The 23,248-nt window shown below is 39.5% G+C and overlaps 1 protein-coding gene across 5 annotated transcripts in view; it reads left to right on the forward strand.

Moving 5' to 3' along the window:
• The window catches only part of RELN (reelin), a 697,060-nt gene that overhangs the window by 561,564 nt on the left and 112,248 nt on the right, over positions 1-23,248 (forward strand). For all 5 annotated transcript variants that reach the window (XM_079932058.1, XM_079932060.1, XM_079932059.1 and 2 more), the window contains 4 exons: positions 8,784-8,976; positions 9,764-9,876; positions 15,900-16,037; positions 16,903-17,089. In XM_079932058.1, coding sequence (XP_079788184.1) covers positions 8,784-8,976; positions 9,764-9,876; positions 15,900-16,037; positions 16,903-17,089 — 631 coding nt within the window. The remainder of the gene's footprint in view (positions 1-8,783; positions 8,977-9,763; positions 9,877-15,899; positions 16,038-16,902; positions 17,090-23,248) is intronic.

Here is a 23,248-nt window from a genome sequence, read left to right on the forward strand (position 1 = left end):
TTGGAAGAGTCAACAATGTGAAAATGACTATACTACCCAAAGTAATCTACAGATTCAGTGCAATCCCTATCAAACTACCAATGGCATTTTCCACAGAACTAGAACAAAAAATTTCACAATTTGTATGGAATCCCAAAATACCCCAAATAGCCAAAGCAATCTTGAGAAAGAAAAACGGAGCTGGAGGAATCAGGCTCCCGGACTTCAGACTATACTGCAAAGCTACAGTAATCAAGGCAGTATGGTACTGGCACAAAAACAGAAATACAGATCAATGGAACAGGACAGAAAGCCCAGAGATAAACCCATGCACATATGGTCACCTTATTTTTGATAAAGGAGGCAAGAATATACAATGGAGAAAAGACAGCCTCTTCAATAAGCGGTGCTGGGAAAACTGGACAACTACATGTAAAAGAATGAAATTAGAACACTCCCTAGCACCATACAAAGAAATAAAATGGATTAAAGACCTAAATGTAAGGCCAATCACTGTAAAACTCTTAGAGGAAAACATAGGCAGAACACTCTATGACATAAATCACAGCAAGATCTTTTTTGACCCACCTCCTAGAGAAATGAAATACAACCAAAAATAAACAAATGGGACCTAATGAATCTTAAAAGCTTTTGCACAGCAAAGGAGCCCATAAACAAGATGAAAAGACAACCCTCAGAATGGGAGAAAATATTTGCAAATGAAGCAACTGACAAAGGATTAATGTCCAAAATTTACAAGCAGCTCATGCAGCTCAGTTTTAAAAAAAACAAATAACCCAATCCAAAAATGGGCAAAAGACCTAAATAGACATTTCTCCAAAGAAGATATACAGATTGCCAACAAACACATGAAGGGATGCTCTACGTCACTAATTAGGGAAATGAAAATCAAAACTACCATGAGGTATCACGTCACACCAGTCAGAATGGCCATAACCAAAAAATCTACAAACAGTAAATGCTGGAGAGGGTGTGGAGAAAAGGGAACCCTCTTGCACTGTTGGTGGGAATGTAAATTGATACAGCCACTATGGAAAATAGTATGGAAGTTCCTTAGAAAACTAAAAATAGAACTACCATACGACCCAGCAATCCCACTACTGGGCATATACACTGAGAAAACCATAATTCAAAAAGAGTCATGTACCACAATGTTCATTGCAGCTCTATTTACAATAACCAGGACATGGAAGCAACCTAAGTGTCCATCAACAGATGAATGGATAAAGAAGATGTGGCACATATATACAATGGAATGTTAGCCATAAAAAGAAACGAAATTGAGTTATTTGTAGTGAGGTGGATGGACCTAGAGTCTGTCATAAAGAGTGAAGTAAGTCAGAAAGAGAAAAGCAAATACCTTATGCTAACACATATATATGGAATTAAAAAAAAATGGTTCTGATGAACCTAGGGGCAGGACAGGAATAAAGACACAGATGTAGAGAATGGACTTGAGGACACGGGGAGGGGGAAGGGTAAGCTGGGATGAAGTGAGTGAGTAGCATTGACATATATCCACTACCAAACGTAAAATAGATAGCTAGTGGGAAGCAGCCACATAGCACAGGGAGGTCAGCTCAGTGCTTTGTGCCCACCTAGAGGGGTGTGATACGGAGGTTGTGAGGGAGACGCAAGAGGGAGGGGATATGGGGATATATGTATACATACAGCTGATTTTCTTTGTTAAACAGCAGAAACTAACAACATTTTAAATATTTATACTCCAATAAAGATGTTAAAAAAAAAAATGTTGGGTGGACCCTCGCACCTGGCCCCACTAAACTCTTCAAGGCTGAAGCTGGGGCTAGAGACCACTAACACAGGCGATGCCATGAGGGATAGATGTCCACAGGAATATGAAAAGTCAGGGGCCTCCACACCCTGAATACCACACAATGGTGAGCATAACGCAAAACCCGTTAGAATCACAGAGGGAAAATTACAACAACCGTAATCCAGAATGTGATGTCAATATTTTGTTTGAGTCCTTGATGGGTGAAGCAAACAAAAAATAGGTGAGGACCTAGAGAAATGTATGAGACGTAAATAACAAGGGTGGTTTAATCGATAAAGAAAAAAAATTGTACCCTACAAATAAAAAATACAAATCCCTTTCATGTGTCCATTAGACATTTGCAAAAAATGATTATGAACGAGGCTCTGAGGCTGACTTAATAGATACCAATAAAGCATGACACCAAAAGCAGGCCCATTAAGGTCACATATTCCAGCACTTGAAATTTTTAAACTTGTTTTTGTGAACAGGGGCGGTGACCTCCCTGAAAACAAAACATGACAAGAAATTGGGAGCAAGGGGCTGTTTGCAACGTATATGACAGACTGTTTCTCCCAAATATGTGAAGAACTTGTACAAATAAGTAAGGAAAAGATAAATGCCAACTGTAAAAATGGGCAAAGTACATGAAAAGGCAACCCAAAAAAACTACAAATAGGCAATGAATAGTTAACATAAATAGCATGTTAACTTCTCTAGTAATCAAATAAATGTAGATTAAAAGACTGCATAGAGTAGCTGAAGTGAAAAATATTGTGCATGTTCAGTGTTGATATGTGGTGAGAATCAGCAGCTCCGTCCGTCGTTGTTAATATTTTTTGGTAAGTGTAACTTTGTACAACCTTTTTGAAGGGCAACTTAGCAATAAGTGCTAACTTTTAAATTTTGCTTTGAGCAAGTAAGTCTGCTTCTAGGAATTTATCCTAAGAAAATAATTGGACAAGTACACAAAGATATACAAGGATACATATTATAGAAGCATTGTTTATAACAGTGAAAACTGGAAACAACCTCCAAAGATTTCCATAATTGGAGATTGGCTTTATTCATTAAAAATGACAGTGTCTTACCATATTTTTTGATCTGGAAAGACAGCAATGAAACAGTTTTTAGAAAGAAAAAAACAGGACTATTACAATTTTATAATTTTTTTAAAAGAAAGAAAAGTTAGTGTGTGTGTGTAAACATAAGAAAGTCTGGAAGTACTTACACTAAAACGTTAGCAGTGGTCATCTCTAGGTAGAATTGTGAATTTTTATTTTTAAAAAAAATGCTTCTATAATGTCAGATTTTTTTCCAATAAGTGTAAAACGTATATAATCCACTAAAATCATGGTTATTTCTGTTTTGAGACATAATATTATAGAAATAACAAATGAGTTTAAATGCCACCTTTAATTCCACAGTATCAGCAAGTTTTTCTGTCAACTCTAGTAAACATTTTTTGATGATTACAAGAACAAACCCCCCCCCAAAAAAGGATGATGGAGAGGCTTAAATTCATTCACATGTCCTTCTGCAAATTAATATAATTTCCGAATAGTATCAGACTAAAAACAGCTTTGTGTTGGTCTTCTGCTTCTCTGAAAATGAGTTCTGCAGAGCTGTTCTATTCCATGGGGTTCTTGAAAATGATAGAATACTGCTTAGATTTCTAAGAAATGTAAATATTGGTGCGTTGTCTTCTCTTGTGGCCCATGGGTAGTGACACTACAGCCACATTGTTTACTTACCAAACTATTCTGAAAGAGATGGATCAATTGTCAAAAATGGCTCAGTCGCTAGGTGATTTGGCTGTTTTACATGAATTTGCTTTTAAAGAACTTGGTGGCCTGAGTATTCTCCTGTTTAGTTAGATGTATCTGCCTTTCATATAAAAGAGCCTTTTTTCTGGAGATGGGAATGAGGCTCTAGGGAAACACAGAAAGCAATTTCTTTAAGTGAGGATAACCTCAAAACCTTGTCTGTGTTCATTACAGCATTTAAGTAACTGTGGTTTTGGAAAACTTGCCTTCTCTCCCATCAAGACACCCCACTCATGTGCTCATTTTATTTAACATTCTTTACATGCCTTTGGTAGGCATGACATAGTGGAAAGGACATCAAAGTAGAAATCAGAAGACCTGGTTTCTAGCTTTTTAGTAACTGTGTGACCCTGGAGGCCAACAGCTCAACCTCCCAGTTTTCCTTCTCTGTAATACAATGTTGAGGATCCCTGGTATCTCCCAAATGGTCTTGACTCAGAGGTCAAATGAAATAATCCAGCTGTTAGAAAACCACGATGTCGTGTGCTAACACCAGGTGCTTCTTGAGGTGCACAAGGCTCTGAGTGCTGTGAGGGATGTAGTGGTGAACAAGATGTGACCTCTCCCTGCAGAGAGGCTTCCAGCCTGGTCAGGACAATAGATCCTCAGCAGTACCGGAGATTAAGCAAGGAAGGGGGAGGCGAAGGACCTATACTCTGGACTAAGATACGACTAAGGAGGCTTAGTCACATTATGGTGTCGTCCACTTACCAGTGTCATAACAGAGAGCCTACTAGCCTTCTTAGGGGTGGAAATGAAAAGGCACAGGGAGCTAAGCTTGTCCTAATGGAAAGTGTTATCCCTATTCTCTCATTAAATCTTGTAATTAGATGCAGGACTTTTTTTATTGTTCCTTTATTTTTGAGGCACTCTTGCAAATCAACATGAATAGAACTGAGCCTCCGATTCCCAAGGCATTCTGTCTCCGGAATTTCTCCCCAAAATGCTGATGTGGACAATTTTTTTCTGTTTCTGTGATTGCAACAGAGAAGTTCAGTTTCAGTTTTGCCTTTATAAATGTATCTTGACTTAGACAAGCAGCAAAGAGGAGCAGTTTTGTAAATTAAAGGATTGCAGGCTTTCAAGTTCTCTCCCCTAAAATTCCATCTGTGTATGAACATCAGAGTATTCAGGAGGAAAACATCAGACCTAATATCACTTGGCTTTCAGCCAGTCTTGAATAAATCATAAACATTCGAGTGAACTTGTTCTATGAATGGTCAAGATTTTAAGGCACAAAAAAAAGAAAAAGATTTTAAGGCACAGATGTCTGTGATCTTCTTGGGTTATTTTGCTTCAGATTAAGACATCAGGAGAGGTATCCTGCAATACCATGAAGTATGGCAGGTGTATCAGAAATGCATTCAGGGCTTCCCTGGTGGCACAGTGGTTGAGAGTCCTCCTGCCGATGCAGGGGACATGGGTTCGTGCCCCGGTCCGGGAAGATCCCACATGCCGCAGAGCGGCTGGGCCCGTGAGCCATGGCCGCTGAGCCTGTGCGTCCGGAGCCTGTGCTCCGCAACGGGAGAGGCCACAACAGCGAGAGGCCCGCGTACCGCAAAAAAAAAAAGAAAGAAAGAAAGAAATGCATTCAGCTCTAGGTTGTAACAAAAACAACCAGAAAAGACTGACCGTGGCATAAGCAAAAGTGAAGAGGCTTATTTGTCATTTGTGACAAGCAGTCCTAGGACTGGCAATCCAGGGCTGGTAAGCAGCTTAACAAGGCCGTCAGGGACCCATGTTCTCTTCATCCTTCTACTCCACCATCTCAGCAAAGAGAGCTCCAACTGAATATTTTTGTTCATAGGCTGACTGCTGCCCCGTTAGGGAGGAAGGAAAACAGTAGGAGCAACAGGCAAAAGGACATGCCAGCCAACTCCATCTGTCTCTTTTTTAAAAGCTTATATTAAAGCTGAGTGAGTATACCCACCTAGCATCTTTCACTTATGTCTCATTGGTGAGACTTATGATGGACTTGGGCAACCCCCAGACCAATCACTACAAGGTGACTGGGGAAGAGAGGGGCTGTGGATGGCAGCTGATCAGCCTACCCAACAGTATCTGCCCACAATTACCAGTGGAACAAACATTCATGCTAAATAAGAATTTTATTGTCACTGTTTAACTGTCCTCATTTAGCCTCTTAACTTGTCCTTTTATACTTTTTGCCTTGTTTCTTTCTTGGTGTCTTGGCACCTTTAAAAGCCGTTATCATCAGGGTAGCTCACAGAGCACACACTTCTCAGGTGTGAATGCTTCCTCTTTCCAACCAAGTTCATGGTTAATTTGTTACTATGCAAAATTTGGGTGCAGGCACTATTTACAAAACGTAGCACTTCTTTCTGAATCTGTGTAGAATTGCCAGGACACTAAACCATCTCAGAAGGGAGGCATTTAAAAGGAGCTGATTGTGAAAATAATCTTAAATTATTTCAGAAATGCTGGGGTGGAGAGACAATGTACATGACACGAGTGAGAAAGTTTTAGTGCCTCTGTGTGGCCTGTAGACCGTTCAGCCCATGTGCTTCCATGCACTCTGTGGTTTTTTTACCAGATGCCCAGGGAATATGTGCCTTTAAAGGAAAAAGTTAAATCAACCCTCGTTGGCTGCCTCTGATTGCCTTTCTCATAAAGCATATAACCCTTGAAGCAAAAAGCGGCATTCATTTCTCATCAGGGAGAAGCATTTGGGATTTTTTTGCCTGTTTTAAAGACTCTGGAATTGATATAGATGAGTTTGTGCCTATATAGCTTACTATTATTTTTGCTCTATGTTGATTTATTTTGTAATATTGCTAAAAAATGCATCCTACGGCTTCATATTTTCTAGATCATATCCTGTATGCCCTAACACATAGCAGCAGTCATGGTTTTACATCTCTAACATCAGAGCATCATTGCATAGTAACAGAAAGTTAATGCTTGTTAAATTAAGTATAACTGAAAATTATTCAAAACTACAGTGTTAAAAAACAAAAAACGACAGTGTTTTTTCTTCTCCATCTTAGAGTAATAGAAGGACAAAGAGATAGTGTATTGGTTGAGAGGTTTTGGAGTCAGGCAAAGCTGATTTCTCATTGAGTCTGTACCATTTACTATCCCCATTTCCTTATTTGTTAACTAGAGGTAATTGTTCCTACTTCATAGAGTTATTGTAAGGATGTATTGTAATATGCGTATTGTGCTTAGCACTGTCTTAGGATATAGGCCTAACTCAGCAACTGGTGGGCATCTTTATAAGAGCAACAAACAAGTTGTAGCACTGGATTTGTAAGCCTAGCAATACTAAATAAGACTTTTCCCTTCATTTATGAATAGTACACTAAAGCAGAGATTAGGGCTCTTACATTTTATTACTCTATTTGTTGTTCAAGTGTTTAAAACTTAGTTAAACAGTAATTAGTCATTGTGTGGAAAAAGCTTCTTAAATTTTATAGCCTTGAGCCCAAACCCATGATGATCTTCCATATAAGCAAAATTCCATCTTTAAATAACATCTTAGGGCTTCCCTGGTGGCAGCGTGGTTGAGAGTCCGCCTGCCGATGCAGGGGACATGGGTTCGTTCCCCGGTCCGGGAAGATCCCACATGCCGCGGAGCGGCTGGGCCCGTGAGCCATGGCCGCTGACCCTGCGTGTCCGGAGCTTGTGCTCCGCAACGGGAAAGACCACAACAGTGAGAGGCCCGCGTACCGCAAAAAAAAAAAATTACAATTAAAATAAAAATAATAATAACATCTTAAACTCTGCAAGAAGCAAATCAGAGTAGTAGCTTCTTATTTTGCTGATTCAGCAAAGGGGAATTAGGAAAAAATATTAAGTGCCTCAAAGATTTCATGGAGTAGTGCATTATCTCCTTTGTCAGCTAAGCCCCCTTACCATTGAACAGTGGTACTTGACGTGCTTCAGAATGGCAGTACCAAGTACTGTGGCAGACAAACCCCAGTGTGGTTGGCCCTGGGAATATTTACATTGACCCATATTAACTACAGTGAAACATGTCCATATTTTAATCTCCTCTGGTAGGTTATAAATTCCTTGAGCACTTTTCTCTGAAAAAGTAATTGTGCGGGCCTTCAAGCAGTTTATAATCCCGTAGTACTCAATTGAGACGAGTAAGACATGGGAATTTTTGAGTTGAGGTACAACCATTAGAACTGCATTATCATGTTTTCAGTATTTAATGGCTGAGCATTGAAGACTATTTGGAAAATAAGAAAAATGAGAAGTTTTAAATTGTCCCATTTCCTACCATCAAACACAGCCCCTGCAAACATTCTGGTGAATTTCCTTCATTCCTCATTTTGTGGATTTTTTTAAAACTTACTTTTTCACATACACGTTAATTTGATTATATAACCTTCATTAATATTTGAAATATGGACAATCTATCATGACTATACCAATTTACTAAAGCATTCCATTTTTCCTATAGTTTGACATTTAAATTGTTGCCAATTACTACTGTGAGTAAACCTGCAATATTCATCGTATTTTATAAAATTATTTTTGAATTTAGGACTATTTCCTTAGGATAGGTTCCAAGAAATGAGTCAAAGCGTTTATACTCATGAGCAGTATATGAGTGAGTACCCATTTTCAAATATATTTGACAACTGTAGGTATTAACTTAAAAGAAAATATTGCTTCCTTGATAGGCAGATTGTTTCAAATTGCCTTTTTTAAGATTTTGTTTTTAAATAAATTTATTTATTTATTTTTGGCTGCATTGGGTCTTCGTTGCTGCACGCAGGCTTCCTCTAGTTGAGGTGAGCCGGGGCTACTCTTCGTCGTGGTGCGTGGGCTTCTCATTGCAGCGGCTTCTCTTGTTGCGGAGCACGGGCTTTAGGTGTGCGTGGGCTCAGTAGTTGTGGCTTGTGGGCTCTAGAGGGCAGGCTAGGTAGTTGTGGCGCACGGGCTTAGTTGCTCCGCAGCACGTGGGGTCCTCCCCGACCAGGGCTCGAACCATGTCTCCTACATTGGCAGGCGGATTTTTAACCACTGTGCTACCAGGGAAGCCTTCAAATTGCCTTTTTTAGATGAACTAAAATCCATTCTAGAGCTTGGCAAGGTTTAAATAAGTAAAATGAAACTATTTTGATGTATGATATGAAACGAAGAGCTTAATTTTTCCCTAATATATTGCTGTTTTTAATTTTCTGATTTCCACCTCTGTCTTTCAGTTTTACAGGAGATTCTAAACTTGCCTCAAGTATGCGCTATGTGGAAACACAATCAATGCAGATAGGAGCATCCTACATGATTCAGTTCAGCTTGGTGATGGGCTGTGGCCAGAAATACACTCCACACATGGACAACCAGGTGAAACTAGAGTATTCAACCAACCATGGCCTCACCTGGCACCTTGTACAAGAGGTAAGTCTATTTTTTCTAAAGTTTGTGTTAGGTAGCCTTCACGTTTTAACACAGGAAGCAAAGAATTGCAATTCTAAAAGTTTAGTTTTGGTTGAAAAGGAACAATGTTATTTGTAACAGAATTGACATCAAGTCAGCAGTGGATTACAAGGATGCCACATTCTGCATTATCAGATACTAAAGGGCAATTGAAAATTTTTAAAAATGGGAATAACTTCAGGACTAGATATACTGGGATGGTGTTTTCGACGTTATTTTCTCTAGCTCTCTTTTTCTATAAATGTCTCTTTCTTCTTTCTCTATAGCATGTCTTCATCTGTTCTTTTCTAAGTCTCTTCACCTGCAGGTAGATCATATTAAGAATATGGTATCTCTTGTTTTAAAAAAGAAATACATAATTCCAGTTTCTTGGAATAAAATGTACTTCTTTATATATACATACTGGTGGTCTGATATTGCAATAAATGCATAAATACATAGTGAATAGGATAATTTTACCAAATGCCAATGTTATGCTCACAGGCCAAAAAATGGATCCTAATCCATTTTCTGTTTTTCCGTGTGAGAATTGGAAGACATTTAATTCCAATGTGGGATCTCATTTAAATTATTTCCCAAATATTTTAGCTTCACAGAAGGACAATTTATAGATTGCATTCATGTTGCAAATGGTTGAGATTGTAACATTAGATTTCTCCAAGGTCTTTTTCACTTGAGTTGAGAGAGTAAACATATTGCCCTGGAGGAAACAGAAGCTGAGTTGAATTTTTGCATGATTCTCTTTTAGGAATGCCTTCCAAGTATGCCGAGTTGTCAGGAATTTACATCAGCAAGTATTTACCATGCCAGTGAGTTCACACAGTGGAAAAGAGTCATAGTGCTTCTTCCCCAGAAAACTTGGTAAGAGATGACATCTTCAGATATGGCTGTCACTTTAACTTTTCTATCTCTTTTAGCATGATGAATATGAAGAAGAATTAAGCACAAGGTAGCAAGACGCATTCTTTTTTTTCAGCATCAAAAGATCTTTCTTTTATTCCTAGGCTATTTGAAAAATAGAGCCAATGAAAGTTTGGTTTCCAAACTGTCCTGGCTTTTTCTCACCTCCCTTTTGGCTCAACTTTTCTTTTTTTGGGAAAATTCAATGATCCAGTTCCTTTGGGTTTGACATATAAAAGAGAATGATACAGGGCTTCCCTGGTGGCGCAGTGGTTGAGAGTCCGCCTGCCGATGCAGGGGACACGGGTTCGTGCCCCGGTCCGGGAAGATCCCACGTGCCGCGTAGCAGCTGGGCCCGTGAGCCATAGCTGCTGAGCCTGCGTGTCCGGAGCCTGTGCTCCAGAACGGGAGAGGCCACAGCAGTGAGAGGCCCACGTAACGCAAAAAAAAAAAAGAGAATGATACAGGAATCTAAAAACTCTTATGTCAAGACAGTTTGGATTGCAAGGCTGTTTTCTTGGTTCAAAGCCCTTCTTTTTCTTTTAAAAACTTAATATACACTATTTTTCTCTATTCACATTCTTTCAGTAACAATGGAAATCATCCCCCAGGAAGCAGAAGCCTCAGTAACTAGGGAGAAAGTTAAACATTTGATAATATGAAAGAGAAAAGCACATTTTCCCCAAATGTTACATTGTTTCATGTTAGACTGAGGCCTGTGTGAGGAATAGATTGTAGGATAAAGAGTGAAGACAGGGAGACCAGTTCCAGCGGGGAGGGGGGAGGTCCAGGCATTAGATGTTTAGGTGGCTTGGAGTATGATAGTAACAACGTGGAAAGAGACATCTTTTATGAAATGTATTTTAATCAAATAGGGCTTGTTGATGGACCAGATTGGGGCTGAGGTAGAAATGGAAGAATCAAAAGCAGTTTCTAAAGTCTGGGCCTGGGAACATTGTTGGATGGTAATACCACTGACTGAGATGGGAGGGATTGGAGGAATGGATTTAGGGCAGAGAATTAAGAGACATAGTGCTTCTTAGGTTTTGTAATGTGAAGTTTGAGATACTTATCTACTCAAGCAGAAATGTCAAGAAGCCAATTGGACTTATGAATCTGGAGCTCAGAAAAGAGGTTTGGGTTGAAAAGTTAAATAGTATGAGTCCTGTTTAAACCCTGGGATAGGACGAGCTTGCCCAGGAAAGAACCTTTGACTAGAAATTAGAAGGGCTGAGTTCTCAGTATATCTCTACTGATTGACTACATGCTTTAGCCATTTAACCTCTTCAAACGTGACTCCTTATGTGTATGATGAAGAGGTTGAACTAGACAATCTTAAAAGGTCCCTGGCAGTTCTGGAATTCTAAGATTCTGTGATTTGTGTAGCAGAAAAAGCATAAAAGAGACAAAAATTATATTTTTCTGTGGTATCTGCCTTCCAAGACCCCTTTTGTAAAAAAAATTACTGAATCAACCCTTCTCAGACTGTTTTATGTAAGTTAGGCTGTACAAAAAAACAATTGGTTAGATAACTACCTAGAATTATTATTATACCTCCTTTAGTTGAAGATTGAATTACTACATTATAGAAGAATGTCTCCTTGATTATTTTTAAGGATTCATCATTATGTCGGTTGGAACAAAATGCTTGAAATTTGATTTCCACAGATTTTTTTATATCCAACTGTGAGCCACTTCCTGGATACTCTATTAATGCTTTGTATAACAAGTTGCTACTTTTTCTAACATCCTACTTTTTTATATCTACTGCTGGGAATATAATCAAGATTTTTATTTAATTTCAATGATATTCCAAGCATATCTATCAAGATTATAAAAAGCGACACATCAAACAATTGAAATACTGGTCATACTTGGTGCAAAGCTACTGAGCTTCTTTTATTTAATTTGCCCCCATTATTTTGCCATTAAGTATATTACCCTCATTATTTAAAAAACACTGATTTTTATTCATTGACATGTGGGGTACAATTTCAAAATTATGATGACAAGATAATACTGATAGTGTATTTTAGAGATGTCCTTTTGTTCCCAGAGAAGTTTTAAATTATAATTCTTAATTAATATAGTTTAGGCAATATCCAGAAAGTATCGTCCTTTATCGAAAAAGCCTTTGCAGGTTATTTTACACTGAGATTGTATGTAGCATTATTATTTTCTTAGCTTAAAAGATAGGGCTTCCCTAGTAGCGCAGTGGTTGAGAGTCTGCCTGCCGATGCGGGGACACGGGTTCGTGCCCTGGTCCTGGAGGATCCCACATGCCGCGGAGCGGCTGGGCCCATGAGCCATGGCCGCTGGGCCTGCGCGTCCGGAGCCTGTGCTCCTCAACGGGAGAGGCCACAGCGGTGAGAGGCCCGCATACAGCAAAAAAAGAAAAAGAAAAAAAAAAAAAGATAGTACCACTAGGTTGAAAGTTTTAGTATAGTAAGAAAAGGTCTCGTTCTTGTCAGTGTTTATTCAGCACTTGAGAGGAAATATATTGATCCTTAAACTCTTTAGTTTTAACGCAGAGCCTGTCATGTTGTAGAGGTGCTCATTAAATGTTGGGAAATTAAATAAATTTCAATTAAATGTGCCTTGATGAACTAAAGAGATGTTTTATTACAAACCATCTCTTTTTACAAACTGAAAAAAAAATCTACTAGATCATTCCTCTGACAATTTGCCTTTAAGTACATGTAGGTAAATAATTGAATTCTGCTTTTCCAGATTTCCCTCAAAGCCCTGGATAAAGAAAGTAAAAATATTTCTTAAAAACAAACCACCCAATAGGATATTTATTTTAACATTTCTACTGACTAATACGTAAACTAAACATTATTGCTATAGTATTTCAAAAAAATAGTGTTCAACTCGTTATTATCATTGTTTTCGGATCTGTAATGCTTTAAAGCTCTGCTATAAAGATAAAGTACATTTATTCTCTTTGGCATTCTTGATAACTTTATTATATGCATTTCAAACTTTTGCAGATTGCATGTTTTTCCCAAGCATTGGGGCAAGGAAGTACAGTTTAGTGTGAAGCAATATTCCTTTTGGTGAATCTTTCTTCTGCTGTTTTGATTGTCCAGCATATGCAACTATAAATTGAACGTAGACGAGCAAATTTGGTCTGCACTGTCAAAGATCTGTTAACTTTAGAAGATAATGCTAGATAGGACAACTTAGAGTGGAATACTGAACATGTATACACCTGCTCAGAGAAATTATTTTGTATATGAACTGAACATTTGTTACCCAATGAAAATTAATTTTGTTTTTGTGAGAGACATTTACATAAGAACAGGGCCTAATGAGACCCAAACAGCTGTCAGTTGCTGACTTCATGAACAAATCAACACCTAATGACTGAATGAGTTTCAGGATATTTGGGTAAATGTAATTATAGTCACTCTGAAGGTAGAAAATACAATTTAGCCGGACTTCATTTACCTTGATTCCTCAGTTACCTAACTATCAAGAGATGACGCAATGGTATTTTATTTCAGTCTAGAAGTTTATAAGAGGAAAAAAATCAAATAAAGAAAAGACTGTCAAGTTTTGTTGCCTTTGAGAGTCCATAGTTTGAATTTTAAATGTAGGTCAACTTCATTTCATGATCCACACAGCAGTAGTGCTATTTCCAGACTCAATCCAAAGTACACAAGATTTTCCTCCTAAGGATACTTAGTTTTGAGAGAGAGGCAGAGGCAGGGAGAAAGAGGAAGGGAGAGAGAGAAAGAGAAAATTGGCAAATTAAATATTTGTATTGAGGGCGATATTTAGCAGTGATGCAGCTGCAAATCAGTGAGATCACACCTTGTGTTCTCACATGTGACCAGCTGGAGATTGCTCACACAACTAATTTTTTTTTCTCACTAAAAATGAAGCCAATAGTCAACCTCTTTTGCTTTCTTTTCTGTTAATTAACATCAGTACATGAAAATGTGGATTGTCACTTTAAATGGAATAATTCACTTTTTAAGCTTTTTATCTTAAGGAAATATCTTTTCAAGAGCTCATAGGTACATGTAAGGATTAATTTACTTATAAAAAGAATTTGGAGAGTGTTTACATGTGACTGTTTAGAAGCATAAATTGAGAAATCTAGGTCAGGTTCTGAAACCCTCCAACCCCATTTTAATGTTTGAAACTTCAGAATAATGTATGCCATGGTTTTCATGTAAGCATGTGACTCTAAAGAAAATAAACTATCACCTCGGTCAACAAACCACCAGAGCAATCATTAAATTTTTGAGCTGGAAGGGATCTTAGAAATCAGATTGCCCAATCTATTTATTTGAGAGGTGAGGAACTAGAAGCCCCTGAAGTCTTAAATTTTCCAGTAAAGATCACACAGCTGATAAATTACAGAGCCAGGGTCCTGGGGGACCGGTCGCCTGACTCCTAGCACTTTCTTCACACTGTTACCTGCAGAAGTCAGAAACAGGCTGCCCTTTCCTGGCCTTGTCCCTCCACTCATCGGCTCATTTTTTAGCAGACTGTTTTTGTACACTTACTTTATTCTGTTCCTGTGCAGACTACTGAGACAAAAACATATCCCTGTCCCCAAAGGAGTTCACCGTCTAGATATGTGTGACCCTAGACTTGACTCAGATTGTAATCAATCTTAAAAGAAATATAGTCATCTCTCCTTTAAATGACAGTGGTGCATGCGTCTTAATTTATTTGTTTTCTGTGGGGCTCTAAGATAATGTACTTACTTTTATAGTAGGCTTTTCTAAAAAACATTTCTTAATGGGACTGTGAAAATTGTGATGGCTGTTAGATTACAAATATAAACTATTACCATAGAAGAGGTGCATCTGTCTCATTGTATGTACCATGAAGAACACTGATATCCCGCTAACCTGTGTCTAGTGGATGCACCTCAGTGAATCCTGGAATCATCCTACTAGGAATAAAAATGCAACCTATTAGCCACAGATCGTTAGTAAAATAAACAGTAAAGGCTTAGTCTGGATTTTAACAGCCTGTTATGTACTTAGGGAGTATTCAATATGTGGGTAATTGATGCAGTAGACTTTAATGGATCATTCAGAGCCATTAAGATCAAGTGTATCTGTAGATAGTGTACTTGGGGAGGGTTTAATTAATGGAACTGAGCATGCACGTTAATTCTGCAAATTCTTTTTGGTTTCTTTTCTTTTTTTTTTTTTTTGTGCTTTGACCAGAAAGAACTAATCATGGATTCCTGAAAGTTTCTAGAGGTGAAAAGTATGATGTGATTTTAAAAGAATTTTTTTATGGTAGTCAGTGAATGAAAACCTTCCTGGCATTGCTCTCAAAACATCCTCTTCTTTAGCGTTTATATGTAGTTTAGATGAATCAGGGTCCCAAGTGTTTCTCTATGTGTAATGGACTGTTTTAAAGTTTTTATCTCCACTTAACATCAGCTTGTCCGTGAAACCTAAGCAAGTTAATGTTTCAGAAATAAGAAGCAGGATTTAGCACCCAGATGTTCTTACTTGTAAAATAGTACATTGTAGCCCATCCCCTCAACCCCAAAACCATACCTCCAAACAAAACTTTTGTTTTGCATTGAGAGCTAACTGGAAGTCTTCCAATAACTACTGATAACGTTTATTTTAAGAAACTGCCTTACTCTAAGTTAAACACTGTGCATTTTCATCTGTGAAAGAGACAGTTTCTTACAAATTTTTATTTTTAAAAGATATCGTTTTACTTCCTTTCTTTTCCGCGCGTCAAATCCCTGTGCAGCAACAACATAAATCTGATATTGTGTTTTTCTTTAAAATACAAATTTATTAATTAAATGTAGTCTCAAATAAATTAAGATCGAGGTATATACAAAATAGGCTTTCCTTCACGGTGGATGATTAGCAGCTAAATTCAAGTTCCAGAGAGTTCGTTCTCTGAAGGATTTTGAGCTCCACCGTTCCTTGTCTATACGGTCCCATGTCAGTTAAAATACTGTTTTTGTTACTGTGCCTTGTTTCTAGGTCCAGCGCCACCCGCTTCCGCTGGAGTCAGAGCTATTACACTGCCCAAGACGAGTGGGCGCTAGACAGCATTTACATTGGGCAGCAGTGCCCAAACATGTGCAGTGGGCACGGCTCCTGCGACCACGGCGTGTGCAGGTACGTGCGTCAGGAGGCCTGGTTGACTCTGCTTTTCTGGATGTGTGTTTATAGCCATACCACAGCAGCTGTCATCAGTTATAGGAATCACCTGATAAATAATGAGATCGCCAAAGGAAAACGATCCTCCTTTCTGTCTTTATTCTAGATGTAAAAGATATTGTTGTATTTCAATAAGTATAAAGCCATAGATTGTAAACCTCAAAATGTAACCTCCTGGGTTTAAATTTCAGAGTTTATCCATTAGCCCCAAAGTCCTCTTTGTTAGTTAACAGAGCCTTGCTATTGCTTCCCCCCTCCTTCCCTTGATAGTCTTAAAGCTCTAGTCAAACAGCTGCTACACGCTTTCCTACAGCACTTCACCAGAAGCTCAAGGTTGTGTACAGTGAGAGATGGTGATTATCGCTAATGAGGATGAGATAGGAACACACTTGAATACTTAAAGACTCTAAAAGAGACATAATCTAATCAGAAAGAGGAACTGTAAAACACGGCCACAATTAAATGTTGGGTGAGCAGACAAACATTTATATGTGACCTTTTAAGCCTACGGGAAGATCTCACGATCCTTCCCCTCCCCCCATCACACATGTGCACACACGCCTGTATCCTTCATTACTACTTGATGCCTCATCTCTACTGTTACAGCACTATTTGTTTTAAGAATGGATTCTATCCCTTTTTTCCCCCTTGTGCAAAACTGAAGGTTGCTACCACCATATTCAAAGATTACACTGTAGAGAAAAGTCTAGTACAGATGCCAATACCCGAACAAAAGTGAGATATAGGAAGTGTTGCAGGTCAGATGGCTGTGGCATTCACACAGGAGTCCATCACTTGTTCACTCGGCCCTCCTCTCTTGTAGGTGTGACCAGGGATACCAAGGCACTGAGTGCCACCCAGAAGCTGCCCTTCCTTCCACGATCATGTCGGACTTTGAGAACCCAAATGCTTGGGAGTCTGACTGGCAAGAAGTTATTGGGGGAGAAATTGTAAAACCAGAAGAAGGGTGTGGAGTCATCTCTTCTGGATCATCTCTGTATTTCAGCAAGGTAGGACTAAGAGCCAGGAGTAAGTGATTAGCACAGTGGCTATTTCAATATGTGACTGATGTTGTAGCCGTCTGAACTCAGAAGGTACAAATATGACGCAGTTTTATTTTTCCCTACATTCCCTGCTTTTGACTGGACTTTGTCAAATTTCTATGCCTTAGCTCCATTTGGGAAATTCATAGTTTTATGCTTGTCTTTGCTTACTACAAATCCAGATAGGCCGGTTTAAAATTCCTGCCTTTCTTGGACCTAATTTAAAGCTCATTGCTTTCCTTTCCTCCAGTGCCAGCCAGGCTTGTGTCTTGGGGGGCTTTGAGTGGGGCAGGGTCCTGGCCCCTTCTCATACCAGGCTTTGGAGGGTGTGTGAGCACGCGGGCCTGGGGGTGAGGACGTGAGTGGTGGTGGAGGTAGTGGAGCTTAGAAGTTAACAACAGCAACTCTGGAGCCAGACTGCCTGTTTCAGTCTGATTCTGCCACTTCCTAGCTGTGTGACTTGGAACAAATACCTTAACCTCTCTGTGACTTGGCTTCCTCGTTTGTAAAAGAGTATCTACCTCATTAGGGTTATTATGCAGGTTAAATGAGTTAGTACTTGTAAATCATGTAGAACGGTACCTAACATGTAGAAAACATTTCTAGAAATGTTTATTCAATTTGTCAATCCATTAATCCCAAGAATATGATTGGAGGAAGGAGGAATAAAGGTGAAGGTAGGGGTGTGCAAAGCCATTCCTAGGGTACTGGCCAGCTCTACATCAAGAGCAGACATCTCAGGTCCTATTTCAGCTCAGTTTGGTGGCTGCTGGTGGCATCAGCTGATGTGGGACTGTCCTAGTCAACTTGGGCTACTATAACAAAATACCATAGAGTGGGTGGCTTCAACAGCAAACGTTTTTCTCTCACAGTTCTGCAAGCTGGAAAGTCCAAGATCAAGGCACTAGCAGATCCAATGTCTAGTGAGGGCCTGCTTCCACATTTGCAGGACGGCCATCTTTGCATTGTATCCTCACATGGTGGAGAGAGAGAGCAGAGAGGGAGAAAGCAGGCCTTCTCCTGTCTCTTCTTATAAGGGCACTAATCCCATCATGAGGACTCCACCTTCATCATTTAACTACCTGCCAGAGGCCTCACCTCCTAATACGATCCCTATAAGGGTTAACCTTTCAACATATGAATTTGGGGGCACCCCATAACAGGGGCTCTGAGTAGAAGGTTTTCTTGCAGGGTTCAGCTTTCCCAGTGGAAGCAGACAGATCAGTACATACCGACTAGGGATAGAGGTGCCTGATTCTCTTGGAACACTCATAACCCGTGTTGCTTGGTGAGGGATGTGGCTGAGAGAACCACCTTCCTCTCCTCCCTTGCTACAGTCCAGACAGCACATTCTTTTCTTCGTGCCTCCTCCAGTTCATCTCTTCATATAGTTTTCGAAAGGACTGCAGAGGGGAGCAGGTCCAGCTCTCCAACCTGAGCAATGTGTTCAACCCTAATTATTGGCAGCTCTCTTTAGAATGTGGGGTGACCAGCACCACTTCTTTCCAGCAGGGACTATAGCCACCAATTCTAGGACAACTGAAAATGTCCCATTCCACGTCACATAGCAAGTACACAAAGGTGGGTGATATACCATAGGGCTGATGTGTTGCAGAACCTGTTTGGGCAGAAATCCAAAACAAGTTAATGTATGCAAATGCAAAAATAGGTACAGCTTTCGTTTTGAGGCAGGTGCAGAACAAAGAATCAGATAGAAAATGTAAACAAGATAGAAAATGTAAACAAGAAAATGTAAATAACAAAGTAAACAAGCTGGAAAATGACAGAAAATCAGGGACGGATTCCATTTAATGATATTTCTTATCCATTGACATCTAAGATCCCCATGTCATTATTCTTAGAGATAATAGTCAATAAGTGACCAATATTCATTGCATAGATCTGGGTACACTGTATAATCATGCAGAAATGAAAAGATTGTGTCTCCCATAACCATCAATTTTAAAACAAGATTATGAATCCTTAACCAATATTTACCCAAACACCCCAGTAAACATGTGTGCATACACACAGATATTTTAAACATATAAAGGTTACATATCAATATTTCTAACACTTAATTCAAGATTATGTCTGGAGTCAAGCTACCTGGCTTTATACCTGGGCTCCAAAACTAATTAATTGGTTCACCTTGCAGAGTTATAACATCTTTCTGTGTCACAGTTTTTTCGACTGTAAAGTAGGATGTTGAGAGTGAGTTAATGCAGGTAAAGAATAAAGGATAGTGTTGGGCATATAGAAATAACCTATAAGTGTTAGCTATCATAATTACATTTTATGAAAATAAATTTCAAACTGGTATCATGGAATATTTCCATATGTACGCCCTGCCACTAACAAAATCAGCATTTCAAAAATAAAATCATTCTCTTCCTCTCCGAAACCAGCTTTCTCCCTAAATTTTTGTCAAAATATCTAAGGATCATATTTTTACTTTTTTCTCTTGTTATCAGTCAGATCTGTTTTGAATTCTAAGTGAGAGAAACTAGCTTAAGCAAAAAAGAAGGAAAATTGGTTCTTCTAATCAAAACAGGAAGGGCTTAGATGAAACTTGACTCAGAGATACATGGAGCTGGAAACACAAATGCCCACAGAACTCTCTCCTTAAGAGGAGACTCTATTTTCAGGTCAGCTGTCGTCGTGAGAGTGAAACCATGGCCACAGAGCTCTATAAGCAACTCCATAGGAAAATGTGGGAAAGCTTTCTGATTGGCCAGTCACGTGTCCGGGGAATGGCGTAATATGATTGGCATGGCCAGAGTTATGTACTCGCTCCTTTGGCAGACAGGTGGGATACACAATTTGGCACCTACCACCAGCCAGCATAATTGAAGTAAAGAAGGGGTAATAGCCCAAAGGAAGTGTTCCTTAGACCTTTGCAAACCACCCTAGATTAATTTCTCTAAAAACATGCTTCTGTCCTGTCACTCTTCCATCACCAGTGTTCAGGATAGTCTCCAATACTGCTGCCCTAACTACAGAACTTATTTTCTTTTTCCAAACATGAGTCCTCTGCTCCAAACAGGAAGCTCTCCTCATCATCCCAGATTTTGCCAATTTCCCTCTTTGCTTAGCCTCCACTGCTTTCCGTTAGGCCTTCCACGGCCTCTCACATCCATATAAACCTTGCAGTGTTTTGCCCAAATCCTGCTGCTTCTGACATCGAAAGCTTGGCCTTTGTATACTGGTGCCAAATCGAATCTCAGAGACAGAATTTGGGGTGAAGTAGAAAAGAATAGCTTTATTGCTTTGCCAGGCAAAGGGGGACACAGTGGGCTCCTGCCCTGAAAAACTGTGTCCCACCCCAGGAGGATTTGGTGAGGAGTTTTATAGCAATAGTTCAAGGGTGGGGTTGCTGATAAGATTAGCGTGTGTGCAGGGCCTGCACTCTTTGTTGTTGTTGTTTTTTAGAAGATGTTGGTGGTAGGAGTTTATTAATTAATTAATTTATTTTTGCTGTGTTGGGGCTTTGTTTCTGTGCAAGGGCTTTCTCTAGTTGCGGCGAGCGGGGGCCACTCTTCGTCGCCGTGCGCGGGCCTCTCACTATCGTGGCCTCTCTTGTTGCGGAGCACAGGCTCCAGACGCGCAGGCTCAGTAGTTGTGCCTCATGGGCCTAGTTGCTCCGCGGCATGTGGGATCCTCCCAGACCAGGGCTCGAACCCGTGTCCCCTGCATTAACAGGCAGATTCTCAACCACTGCGCCACCAGGGAAGCCCCTTGCACTCTTTTAATCTCATTTCAGGTGATCTCTTGATAGGCTTCTCTGGCTCCTTTAATCTGGCCTCAGGTGGTCTTCTCTGGTATGAAGAATGCTGACATTTGCCACTTGTTGGGTTTTAGTTCTATAAAGAGCTCAAAAGATATTGTTAATGTGTATCCCTTGAGGCAGAACCACAACCCTGCGCCAAGTCTGCATTATTGTTTCTTGGCCGTTCCTCCCTTGTCTCTGCATACCCTCCCTTCCCTGATTGACAACTGTTTGAATCTGTCCTTTGGGACTCAGGGAAGGTCATAGAGGCTGGAGTCTATTCCCTACAAACAAGGAGTGGGGCACACGGAAAGGCTTTTGTGCCCAGAAGCCCCACAGGGTCCTGCTCAGTTTCACTTCCATGGGGCTTTCTGGGACTAGGGCAGAGTACACTGATCTTTCCTTTCTTTGACTGCCCCTCTCATTGTGTTCCCTACATATATAGATCATATTTTTATTTTTATTCTCACAGTACCCAGCAAAATGCACAGTCTTACTGACTGAGCCAAACTTCTAGATAAGATGTTCAACTCAGAAATGCATGCTTTGCGTTAGGCATTTACATATCAATAAATACCCTTGAGACTGAATAGATTGGAGCATTGATCATTAATCATATGACCAAATGGGATTTAACAAGGGATAGAACTTGGTCTGCAGCCCTAAGTTATTACTCTCCCTGCACGGACGTATCTGTGGACTCCCCTTTCAAGTTTGTTTTTATAACACGTGGTATTGAGCTTGGTATCACTGGCAACCGGTAATTATTTGCTGAAGAAAGAAATCAATGAATGGATGAAAGAAAATTGGAAAACAACAGAAAGTTATAAAGAAATGGTTATTTTCAAATAAATATAGTAGACTTTTATTCTACTGGCATTTTGATTAAAGAAGATTTTAATGGAAGTCAAAAGGTAAAGTTTTTATAAAGCATTTTAGAGGTTTTATTATAAAGGCTCTAGATTCTGTAGGCGTTACCTTTAAATTCTGTATTATTTTATCTAAACACTGAAGACATTTTAACCTAGAATGCTGGGGGAAATTGGAGGGTATTTTCCACACTCTAGGAATGAGGAGGTCCTTAATCTATTACTCCAACACATGTATATGCATATTACATGTTTATATATATCTACACATATACATAAATACATTGATCATAGTATAGTAGAAAAACTGCAAACCGTGTGTTAACATCTGATTCTAAATTCTGACAAAATAGTTTGCCCTGAGCCATTTCCTTTTTCTCTCTTTTCCCCCTTTAAAACAATGTTCAGCATTTCAGGTCACCAGACAAAAGAAAATGACTTGTACTACTCTCTAGGAAAAAACATCTTCAGTGCCAAACCAAGCATTTGTATGATATTTTTCATTTTAAAAAAATCCCACAGGGCTTCCCTGGTGGCGCAGTGGTTGAGAGTCCACCTGCCGATGCAGGGCACGCGGGTTCATGCCCCGGTCCGGGAAGATCCCACATGCCGCGGAGCGGCTAGGCCCGTGAGCCATGGCCGCTGAGCCTGTGCTCCGCAACGGGAGAGGCCACAACAGTGAGAGGCCGGTGTACCGCAAAAAAAATAATAATAATAATCCCACAAAACACTCTCAAAATCTCTATAGAGCAACACCATAGTCTCCTGGAAGAACAACACTGTTCTGTGAATTTCACAATTGACCAATCATTCCAACCATTTAATTGTGATAGTTGGATTTTTATCATTCTCCTCACCTTAGATCTTTATCGTTCTGGCTCTTTTCCACATGCCAGGGTTTTCATAGAAGTTTGCTGGGTGGGAATTAACCAGCTAGGTTCTTCTCAAATTCATTCTTCCTGTACTGATCCTGAGGCACGAAAATTCTAGGTCAGATTATAATAATCTCTGAGTTGTTTCCACTTAACACTATTTCAAATCAACAGCAAGAAAAATGAAAAGCACATCTAACACGTTGAAAATGTATATTTTATGATTTCTTCTAATACATACATAAAATTGAGAGTTCCAAAAAATGAGTTTCTGTCTCAGGATTGACCTCAGTGCTCTTTTTGCTGGCACCCTTGTCTATTTTGGAATCTCTTAATTGGCTTTAGATTTATCAGTAACAGTGTACTCCTGTAATTATCCCCAAGTATTTCCCCTGTGACTTCTAATAACTGAAACCCTTTCTTAATTAACTTAGTGGATTAGAGTAGGGTTTAAATTATAAGTGTGAGGGGTGCTTTTCTCTATACTGTGTATTCTGTCTCAGGTTTTCTTCCCAAATATTAATTGAACTCCTCGGAAACTCTCTAAGACCACTCAGTGCAGTCCATGGGTTAGCTTTGGCAGAATCAGTTTGGGTGCAAGAATCTTATCAGCAAA

Source organism: Stenella coeruleoalba (assembly GCF_951394435.1).
Source record: "Stenella coeruleoalba genome assembly, chromosome: 9".
NCBI lineage: Eukaryota > Metazoa > Chordata > Mammalia > Artiodactyla > Delphinidae > Stenella > Stenella coeruleoalba.